The 11,158-nt window shown below is 49.3% G+C and overlaps 1 protein-coding gene across 1 annotated transcript; it reads right to left on the reverse strand.

Annotated features, from left to right (window-relative positions):
* Positions 1 to 728: 728 nt before the first annotated feature.
* On the reverse strand, positions 729 to 1,529 carry BHLHE23 (basic helix-loop-helix family member e23). The gene has a single exon (XM_030963137.1). The coding sequence runs from the start codon at positions 1,460 to 1,462 to the stop codon at positions 788 to 790; it is 675 nt and encodes a 224-aa protein (XP_030818997.1). The 5' UTR covers positions 1,463 to 1,529; the 3' UTR covers positions 729 to 787.
* Positions 1,530 to 11,158: the final 9,629 nt, after the last annotated feature.

The raw sequence follows: 11,158 nt of genomic DNA on the forward strand, positions 1-11,158 counted from the left end.
GAGAAACAGGCAAACAGCAAGCATTAGCATACAATCACAGGTTCCTCTCAGTCCAAGAACGGGTTAATTTTTTAAGAGAGAAAAGAAAAAAAAGCATCTTACTTTGAAGCATCAATTGTTTTAGCAAGAGTACTGGACGTCCCCCCTCCCGTGGGCTCAGACCAAATGGTGTCCATTTGGATTTGCGGGTGCAGTCCAACCCCAGCTGGCTACACAGAACCCCCTCCACCCACGATTCTGAAACATTGCATAGTTTGCAGCTGGATTTTTCTTCCCCTTCCTCCTTTTAATCTATTTTTAACACAGGTCGATCATGCCAACGCAAATTCACTGAGGTTTCCATTTCCAGATCCCTCTCCCTCTCTGTTTTTCTATAGTTCTGTTTCAAAACCGCTCGAAAACTTTGGAGCTCAGAGCAAGCGAAAAGCAACATTACGCTCACAATCCACTGACAGGCTGGGAAGGAAATAACTCTACAGATGAAGTTGCATGTGAGGGGGGAAACTAAATAAAGTAGAAAGTGGGTGTTTTTGGGGGGGATCCACGTGAACTGCCAAATATTTCCAGATTTGGGGGGTATGAAGAACAAAAGAGAAAACCCAGACTTAACTGATGGAAGGAAGAAGCCAGGGCTGATGGCAGTGGGAAGAAAAGTGCACAGAAAGAAAACAAACCAACCAAAAAAAAAAAACCCAAACCAAAAAAACAAAAAAAAAAAAAACAAAAAAAAAAAAAAAAAAAAAAACAAAAAAACAAAAAAAAAGGAAAAGCCCGAAGAAGGCAGAAGTCAAGGCTTGTCGTTACAGTGTTTGCAGAGGGCGGAGGCGGCTCCTGTGAAGGCAGTGCATTTCTCGGGGCAGCCGGGCACGGCCGCGCCGCCGAAGGGGTACACGGGCGACTGTCCGAAGGGGTTGAGGGTGGCGGGCAGCGGGGCGCTCAGCGCCTGGCCCTGGTTCAGGTAGGCCACCAGCCGCCGCATCTCCTCCAGGGCCTGCGCCTGCATGAGGATGTAGTTCTTGGCCAGGAGCAGCGTGGCGATTTTGGAGAGTTTCCGCACCGAGGGGCTGTGGGCGTAGGGGATGACGGAGCGCAGCCCGTCCAGCGCGTCGTTCAGGTCGTGCATCCGCCGCCGCTCCCGCGCGTTGATGCTGAGGCGCAGCGAGCGCTGCTCCTTGGGCTTCTTGCCCAGGGCTCCCCCCTTGAGCTTGCCCTCTCGCTCGAAGCCCGCACCGCCCTTCACGCCCGCCTCGAAGCCGTCCTCCTCGTCGCCGCTCTGCTCGCCGCTGCTCTCCGCGGACTTGCCCATCGCCCCGCCGTGGAAGTCCGCCCCGCCGCCCCCGGGGTAGGCGCCCCGCGGGCCCTCGGCGCCCCCGCGCACCGCCCCGTAGGCGAAAGCCGAGGGGCCGTAGCCCGGGGCCAGCGCCAGGTACGCCTCGCTGCCCAGCGACTTGAGCTCAGCCATCGCCGGGAATCCCGCTCGGCCGCCGCTGTCTGGGCGCTGAGGAGGAGGAGGAGGCGGCCCCGCCGCTCCGCTCCGCTCGGCGCTGCGCCCGGGCTGGGGGCGGGCAGTGAGCGCAGAACGGCCCCGCCGCACTTATATCGCCGACAGGGGCCGCGGGGACAGCCGCCGCCAATCGCAGGGCAGCGCCCTTCCCTTCCCTTCCCTTCCCTTCCCTTCCCTTCCCTTCCCTTCCCTTCCCTTCCCTTCCCTTCCCTTCCCTTCCCTTCCCTTCCCTTCCCTTCCCTTCCCTTCCCTTCCCTTCCCTTCCCTTCCCTTCCCTTCCCTTCCCTTCCCTTCCCTTCCCCTCCCCTCCCCTCCCCTCCCCTCTGTCTAACACACTGCCCCTGGATGCTGGAAGCTCAGGGAAGCACCAGGGCACACCTGGTGCTTGAGATGCAGTCGTGGTGGTTTAGGTGGGGTTGACAGAGGAGGCACCTGGTGTGCAGGGACATTTCCAAGGCAAAGACCGTGTCTATTTCCATTTTCTTCAGGGGCTCACAGTGTTCCTCTCTTCCCTGTGCCAGGAACAGTTTAGATCCATGATGACCCAGCCCTTCTCTGAAGGGACCCTGCATCCTCCCCGGCTGTGGGTACCAGCAACACAGCGTGACACTGGGATGGGAAACAAACAAATGGTCTGCAGGACAGGAGGAATCATCACTGGGACTGGTGCTGTCTGATCCATGAAGAAAAATCTATGGAGGCAACCATTGGCAAAGGTTGGAGCTGCATGGAGAAAGACAGCCAGGATGTTTAGTCCCATATTCCTGCATCAAGATGACAACAAGGGCCTAAGCTTTAACTGCAACAGAAAGAGATTCCCAATTTCTTTCTTTTCTAGAGTTTGGGGACTGGTTCATCTTACTGAGGTTTGTTTTACGGATGGCATAAGGGCATTCCAGGCTTTCTTCATGAGCCTGGGCCAGGCCCCTCATGTGCCTGGGATGAATCCTGAATCCTGTGCAGTGACACATAGCTGTGAGCAGGTGGATATTGCCTGCAGGCAGATGCAACCAGTTGCTGCAGATGCACCTGGCAGTTTATCTGCTGTAGTAAATAGCCTGGGTGTTACAGTGACAGGAGGCTCTTTCCAGAATGTGGTTTGTTTTTCTCAGGCCCTCTCTGAAGTGAAGTTGGCTTGTCCCCTTCCCATCAGCTCCCTGTGTGCTGTGTGCTAACGTGAAATGACGAGCTTGTCTCCCTCCCTTCTCCACATGAGAGCCAGGAGAGCTGAGATGAACAGTGACACATTCAGCCCCAGCTGTGCTTGCAGAGCTCTGCCTGAACGAGGCTGTTCCCCTGCTCTGAGTGCAATCTGGGAGGTTGTGTTTCTGCTTTTTGGAGGAGTGGAGCACATAAAACTGGCTCTGTCTGAGCCTGGCATCAGTGTGCAGCAGGTTTGTCCATCATACTTTTCACTGGAGTTCTCTTACCTCACCTCCAGTGTTTGAATGTTACAATATGGTCACATCTCCCTTTTGCTCCCCTTATCAGGCTTATCCAACCATGAAGACCAATTACTGATTTTAGTAACTTAATTGTTTTATGAGAATTGAACCACTTAGCTACTCCTGGGACAGATCACTCTATATATCCATGGTGACACTCTATATATCCACTGTGACTTTCAAATGCAAGTGAGCAGTGTGACTTCTTGTCTCTGGAGCCAGTCTCACACTCCAAGTCATAACAGACCAATGGAAGGAGGTACCAGAATATCATCACTGGCACAAGTAACTCCCATTAGAAAGATGTAGTGAAAATGTTAAAAGCAGGATTGTTCCCTGCTAGGAATGATTTACTTTTTTGGTAACGTGTTAAGATCTTGCAATGAGAAAGACCAGTACTGTTATAAACTTTCAGGAATTCTGGTTGTAAAGACATGCTGCAAGTACTGCCAGCTTTCCAAGAATGCCACGTGCATCTAAGTGGGCTGAAAATTAGAAGCAAACACTTCTCACACAGCTCTCCCATGGTTTATTAAACAGATTAGTTCTTCAAGGGTTATTTCAACACTGAAGGGTAGCTTGGGAGGTGCATCAGCTACAGCAGAACAGAACAGGAGGATTTGATGCTTTATATGTAATTCCAAAACACACTGCTGAGAGAAATAATTTGGAGTCTGTATGAATCTGAAATTCACTCAGGTTTAATGTGTTTCCAAAAAAATGCACATGGAAGAATCTGCTTTGGACTTCTCCCTCAAATTGCAGCTGTTAATAGGCATCTTTGAAAATACTCAACCTGGTTTCTCACTGAAAATTGAGAAACAGGAATTTAGATTTTTACATGTTGGACTAGAACAAAAAAGAAAAAAAAAAAAGAAGACAAAAAAATAGCAGAAAGGAGTGACTCATGTGGAAGATCATGGCGGAAAATAAAATCTTTTCCAAGTGCTTTGGGGAAAAATGGACATATGCAGTAAGAAATAAATCTATCACATGTTGTTGAATATTTACCAGCTTTAAAGTGGGATTTACTTCTTCCAGTGTTTTACATATTCAAAACTTGTTGTAAATATTTAAAAATTAATAACAGACTATAATTGCTGTGATTGTAACAGGTATTGTAAGTTCCTCAGGGCAGGACCCATAACTTCACTAAGACTCTTTCAAGTCACAAACATTTAAGAAATAACAGGCAGCATCAATGATTTGGTTACTACAGTCCCTATATGTGGCTCCCGGGAGCAGTGCGGGTCTGTCGGGCTGTGTCTGTCTGTCCCTGCCGGGAGCGGTGCGGATCTGTCGGGATGGGTCTGTCTGTCCCTCCCGGGAGCGGTGCGGATCTGTCGGGATGGGTCTGTCTGTCCCTCCCGGGAGCGGTACGGATCTGTCGGGTCTGTCGGGCCTGTGTGCGGTCTGTCGCTGCGCGGGGAGCGGTGCGTGTCTGTCGGGATGGGTCTGTCTGTCCTTCCCGGGAGTGGTGCGGGTCTGTCGGGCTGGGTCTGTCTGTCCCTGCCGGGAGCGGTGCGGGTCTGTCGGGCTGGGTCTGTCTGTCCCTGCCGGGAGCGGGGCGGGTCTGTCGGGCTGTGTCTGTCGGCCGGGAGCGGTGCTGTCTGTCGGTGGTCCTTCCCGGCGGGAGCGGTGCGTGTCTGTCGGGATGGTCTGTCTGTCCTTCCCGGGAGCGGTGCGGATCTGTCGGGCTGTGTCTGTCTGTCCCTGCCGGGAGCGGTGCGTGTCTGTCGGGCTGTGTCTGTCTGTCCCTGCCGGGAGCGGTGCGGGTCTGTCGGGATGGGTCTGTCTGTCCCTGCCGGGAGCGGTGCGTGTCTGTCGGGATGGTCTGTCTGTCCTTCCCGGGAGTGGTGCGGGTCTGTCGGGATGGTCTGTCTGTCCTTCCCGGGAGCGGTGCGGGTCTGTCGGGCTGTGTCTGTCTGTCCCCGGGGCCGGGCTGGCGGTCCCGTGCTGACATCTAGCGACCACCGGAGGGGAGCGGGCACCCACCGCCCCCCGGCAGCCGCACCGAGCCGGAGGTGGGCAAAGCTGCGAATTCCGAAGTGACCCCCAAGGCTGAGGGGCACAGTGAGAGCCGGGAGCGCGGTCGGGTCTCGGTGCGATCCCAGACCTGTGCTGTGGGTACCGGGAAATACAGCCCTGCCCACTGCTGCAAGGATCAGGGTTTGGATCTTATATCCAGGCAAACACAGGGAGGGTGGAAAGCAAATACGTGTTCAAGCATTAAAATGTGTGATTGGATCATTTTCTGTGGGTACAAAAGGAGGTGGGATGAGTGGAGTTACTCTGCTGGAAGCTCCCTGGAACTGCTGGAAGTGGTGGGTGAATATTTCATCCCCTATAACAGCAGGAAACCAGCAAGAACAACAGTAGGAAAAGCACAAGCAGTGGCAATACTGTGCTGGGCCTGGCTGTTTGGTGGGTAGAGATAAAAACTCCAGGTGGGGAAAGCAGGCAGAGCTCACTCTGGCAGGTGTGTGCCAAAACCACAGGTCTGGGCTGGCCAGAGGTCATGGAAGCATGATAGGAGTGCAACAAGAACTGGAGCTGCTGAAGTGTGTGTGTTTCTGCTGGCTCCCTGTTTATCACTTGTCTGCCACACAGCTGAGGCTTTCCTCCCAGAAATTCCTGAGGCATGCAGGAATGTAGCAGTTTTATCCAGGGAAAGGAAGATCTTATGGCTGAGGCACAGGACTCTGGATATGAGGCTCCTGTTCTCAGTCCTGCAGCTCACTCAGCTCCTATCAAGGAGTTTGATTCTGCTTAATTTCTGATAAATTAGGCGTGTTGTAGAGTCTGTGCTTGTGACCCTCCTACAGTAATTGTGTATTCATGGTAATATAAAAGGCAGTGAAAGTTTCCATTGCTGATCCTGCAAAGACCACAATAATTCCTACAGCTTTTAAGGGCAGCATGAAGAGTTTCAGTACAACAAAATGATCACTACTGGATTGTTCTTCAGACAAAGTGATAACAAAGTCAGGCTTTCACCAGCAGTTGTCTATTCAAGCACTAGGAGGGCATTTTGTGAAGGAGACTTCCAAAAGGGAACTCTTCATGCAACTTTAAAGGTTGTTTTGAAGCAGTTTATTCAAAGTTAGAGTTTGTTTAACAAGTACAAGCCTCTGGGATAGGTTTTGCTCTGCTTATGTCACTCAAGTAATACTTTTTCCCCTTCACTAGATGGCAGCAAGAAGATAGCTATAGGGATTTGCAGGATTAGTATTTTTTTTTTAATTCAGTAAACAGAGAATTTTCAATTGGTTTCTTGTTTGAATGGATTTCTTTAGGTGTCTCCTTAGACAGAAAGCTCTCCACAACCCAAGCAACCAGCAGCAAGTTGGTTAAGAGCAGCGGCAGACGAGTCGGAAACATCTCTTTCCCAGGCGGGAGAGGAGACACTCAGCGTGGCCGCGGGTTTTGGAGAGTGTTTCAGGGGGAAGGAGCGATTATCCGGTCTGCAGGTCCCTCTGCTGGCAAAGTCTCTTCTTGCATCAGCCGCGCTCGGAGGCAGCGGCGGTGCTGCAGGGAGAGCTGGCAGAGCGCAGGAGGGACAGAACAGCCAGCCAGCCTCCGATGTGCCACAGGAGCTCCTGTCCTGAGGAGAACAAGGGCACATCACCCTCTCTTTCCCATCTGGCCCTGTTTCAATCTAGCAGAAGGATACGGGATGTTTAAATAGGATGTACAGTTCTTGCTGCTCCCAAGTCCCAGACTCCTTCTCCTGATCCTCCTACCCGGTCTCCTGACACTACCAGCCCTTCAGCGCTAGGACAGAGTTCTTCATGGCACCTGGAAATGCATGGACGACCCTTAGCTCTGGCTACACCCTCTAAAAACTGAGCAGCCCTCATTATTGCTTCTGCAGATGGAAGGGATGCACAGATACTGAACCCTGCACAGAGAGGAGTTAGCAGGTATTTTCAGGGAAAGCTTGAATTCTCTTATGCAGAACTTTATCCCAGAACATGCAACTGCTGAAGAGAAGGCAGTGACAGAGACCCCAGCCATCCCCTTGGAGGGCAAGCAAAGGCGTTGCCTTCCTTCAATGAAATAAAACTGAGCGCTGGGGGAAGCACAGGGATGCATCATACCCAGGGGAAAGTGCTTGGTTTGCCAAGAAGAAAGTGTTGATGGGAGCAGCAGGATGCAGAAGGAAGGGGTGGGCTGGCTGTTCAGGGCTGAAAGCTCTGTATAGTCAGGGTGTGGCTTGGTCAAGGTGGTGCCTGGTCAGACTGGCAGTCATGGGTTCGGTGCCTGTGCTCAAGCCCATATAACAAACCCATGCTGTCACATCCTCAAACCTTAGAGGCACTAAGGAAGGTGCAGGGGATTCTCCTGCTCACTGACTTTCTGGTTTCTCCACTGACAGTGCTTGTTTGGCTGTCACACCTCTGCACAACTGACCCATGAGAAGAGGAGGTGATGCTTGAGGTGTTTGAGGGAGCTGGGTGTGACAGATGGCCCTGAAGGAAAACCAGAAGGGAAAGACGTTCCAGTGGCTCAGGGCTGCCAGTGGATGCAGGATGGGCAACAATTCAGGGAAATGGGGACAGGCTTTCCATCAGAAGGCTTTTAAAGCAGGGGTTTGGGTACAGCATGATGCCCAGGCTTCTGCCCCAAACAAAAAATGTTTTGTTCTCTTTCCTGCTTTTCCAGAGGTTTGTGCTTCTCTGGGAGCTTCCAGTTCCCTCCTGCAACGTGAATATCCCAACCTAATGAGTGAGGGAAAACTTGGCTGTTGTAATAAGGCAAGGGAGCAGTTGAAAATGGATTAAGAAGGGATTGAATGTGTCTTGTGAGAGCTTGGCTATTGATTTCTAACCCTCCCATTCTGATGTTATTGCAGAAATGATTTTCTTCTGCACTGTGCAGAGATTAAATATTAATAAATAGAAAATTTGAAAAAAAGGGGGGAGAAAAAGACCAGATCCCAAGACATCCTGCTGCACAATTAAAAACCAAATGAAGGATTTCTAGAATGAAAAACTTTATTTGCTGAAATTTTCTTGAGCTCAGAGTAGAAACATAAGGCGGTTTGATGAGATAATTTGTAATGTTTCTATTTAGTGTTTTGCAGCAGGGGTGTGTGATTTTGAGCCATATCTCATTGCAGTAGATTGAGGAAAAAGACAGAATAAAAAAGGGATGGAAATTTACTTAGATCTCATTCACCAGTGACCCATTTACTCACTGATGATGAAGTAAGGGGGAACACACAGGTCTGCTCTGCCTCCACTTGCACTGCATCCTGCAGTCATGCTCAGTTCCATTAGGCTTCTATTTATTATTTAACAGAGGAGATGGAAGACAAGGCGCACCAAGGTGATTTTTATGTCCTAGACGTTTCATTTGCACAAAGAGTGCACAAGCTGCTACTTGCCATGAACTCCGTGCTTTCCAAGTGGAACCCACATTCCCTGGGTGTCTGCAGGAGGAGGTGAATGGACAGGCAGGCTCTGCATGCAGGTCAGGGCTCCCGGGGCACACAAGGAAATCTGCTCTGCACTTGGAGCTCTCCTAGGAGATCATTCTGCCCCATCTTCCTCCTCATTCCATCAAACTGGGCACTAACTGAGACAAAAAAAGGGCACAACGAGAATCTCATGTCCAATTTCTTGCAAGATCAGTATTTTTTCTGAAGCAAGGTACAGGATAATGGAAAATGCAAATTAAACATGGAGGCATGGAATATGGAAGACCATTCCTCTTCAAGGGAGTTGCAGCCATGAGAAGGGGAATTGTTAGGGTCTTACCCAAATCATTCATTTGCTCTTGCAGCACTCTAAAGGGTTACTTATGTTGGTACATTGTCCAACAAATTAGAGAATGCAGACAGAAGGGGAAGGAACAGGAAACAGCTCTATGGTGTCATGAGCACAACCAAAGGTAGGATTTCACCCACCGCTTTTCTCCAATCCTGTCTTCCACAGTCAGCGATGTTGCTGACTGATTTCCATCCTAATTCAATAGTTTTCAAGCTGCACAAGGTGTTTGATCAGTGTTCTATAATCCCAAAGAGACCCTCCTTTGACAGACTCATAGCTGGATATACCTTGTGTGCTCCTGCCTCTATTAATCTTTTTAATGATCTCTCTTGAATCTCGTGGCTGTGGCTGGTTGTGGCTTTGCTGCTGTCAGTTCTCCACGGCCTTGAAGCTCAGCTATTTCAAGTCAGCTCATTGACTTTGGATCTTGTCCCCACATTACTCATTTCATTATGGTCCTGCAGCCTGTTCTTTGTTTCCTCAGCAAAGCGAGCTCAGATGGAACTTTAAGCCTGTGGAGAGAGACCCAGTGCTTGGATGGCAGAGATACTGAGCTGTTTCTCTGGATTTAAGGGAATTTGGTAGGAAAATTTGTGCCAAACATGTCAACAAATGGAAACCTGGCCCTGGGCTTCAGATTCTGCTGTAGGGCTGAGAAGATGGGGACTCCACTCTTTAGTCTTTTACCAATTCACTGTGTGCCTGAGGTGGTCCAGTTCTATGAACCAGAGTCAAGAAGCTAAAAGCTTGTGAAACCCTGGTTATAAATTGCTGGAGCTTCTGTAGCTTCAATAGTGGCTCCTATCAGCAGAGCTGGATTATCTCACCATGCACACCCTCAGTCCTGAAAATAAAACACCCTCAACTGAGCAAGAATGGTCCAAGAATGCTCATAGAGGCCATTGTGAGGGATCAGTTGATTGCTTCAACCAGAGGAAATCATTGCTTTCTGCCACTCCTCATGCTCTCAGCTGCTCTCTGTGCTTCAGTCCCATGTCTTTAACTGCGCAGTGTTTGCACTCCTGGCCCCTGAGAGGAGCGTCCACAAAAGACTGCAGAGCCCTGATCTGGTGGGCAGTGCTGCATCCATCCCCTTCAGGCTCTCCAGAAAAAAAAGGAGGCAATGTCCTTCCTGGGTGTCTAAAAAGAGTGTCTGCAGATTACCCAGCATGTCACATCCAGCTTTAGAAGCACCATAAGGCATCATTTGGCAGACACCAGGCAATATTTAGTGACTATGGGAGCTATATATAATGGAATTATGGAGGGTGTGAGAAAGCAGCACCTCCTCCCATCTGCCCCCTTAAGGGATGCAAATGCTTTGCTATAATACTGTTCCCTGAGAGCTGGAACTTTAGCAAATAAGGGACTTTATTAAGTTGTTAATAAGATTTCATTTTCTCACTAATGCTGTGGTGCTACATTATTAATTTAAAACTGTATTTAGCCTGACATGCTAAAGTGCTAGGCCTCATTATTAATGCATAAACCCATGCCTCTGTTGTTTAATTAAACACCATGATTATGAAGTTCTGATGTGGTTTAATGATAGCAGGCTGGAGTGGCAGTACATTCCTGTGCTCAGATCTCCCCCATTCCCCCTCCTGCTACTTTCCCCTTTCATTTCCCTTCAAAAGCACAAATGCAGTTGTTGTTCTGCTGAATAAACACCACATGACAAATGGTGTTGATCTTTTCCAAGGTGACAGAGAACTGCATTTTTATTTTCCTAGGCTTAGCTTATTATTGACCAGAGATTTCTCTCCTCTTTCTGTTAACTGCTCTGAAGGTAACTGTTTGTATTTCCCCAGAAGACAATATAATCCTTGCTCCCAGTAAAGTCAACAGCAGCTTCCAACTGACATCAACAGGGCAGAGTTTCACCCAAAGACAAGAAGAGATCTAGAAAAAAAGCCCAGGTTTTATATGTCTGTTCAGACATGGTAATTCCTGAACTCTTGTTATCTTGGAGGTGGAGCTTGGTCCAGGGAAGAATGTGAATCACATAAGAATTAATGAATCACATAAGAATTAATGGATCTAGACCAGGGTAATAAACATTGTGGAGATTTTTTTCCCCACCAGCATCCTTCTGAATTGTACTCAAGTGTTTTGGAGCCCTTGTTTCATGCAGCCCATAACTTGTTGTATCCTCATTGATGTCCTTTGCAGGACTAAGGTTTTCTGGGCATTTCTGACAGACTTTCTGCTATGCATTCCTCTCCTTTCTCCCCTCAGCATTTGGCTTCATCATCTTATTCCTCCCTGTTTCTTGTGATGATTCTTTCTGAACAGCAGCTCACCCAATCTGGCTTGCAGAGCCTCTTACTTTATGGACTAGCAGTAAAATTAAACATATTCCTTTGTACTCTCCTGCTTAATAAGGATTTGCACAGATCAGCCCTCTGTGCCTCTGTTTCTCTCCCTCCACACCC

The sequence above is a fragment of the Camarhynchus parvulus genome, chromosome 20, assembly GCF_901933205.1.
Source record: "Camarhynchus parvulus chromosome 20, STF_HiC, whole genome shotgun sequence".
NCBI lineage: Eukaryota > Metazoa > Chordata > Aves > Passeriformes > Thraupidae > Camarhynchus > Camarhynchus parvulus.

What these genes read in the sequence shown, in the direction of transcription:
- BHLHE23 (XM_030963137.1), bottom strand. Translation starts at nt 1,462, where the DNA reads ATGGCTGAGCTCAAGTCGCTGGGCAGCGAGGCGTACCTGGCGCTGGCC.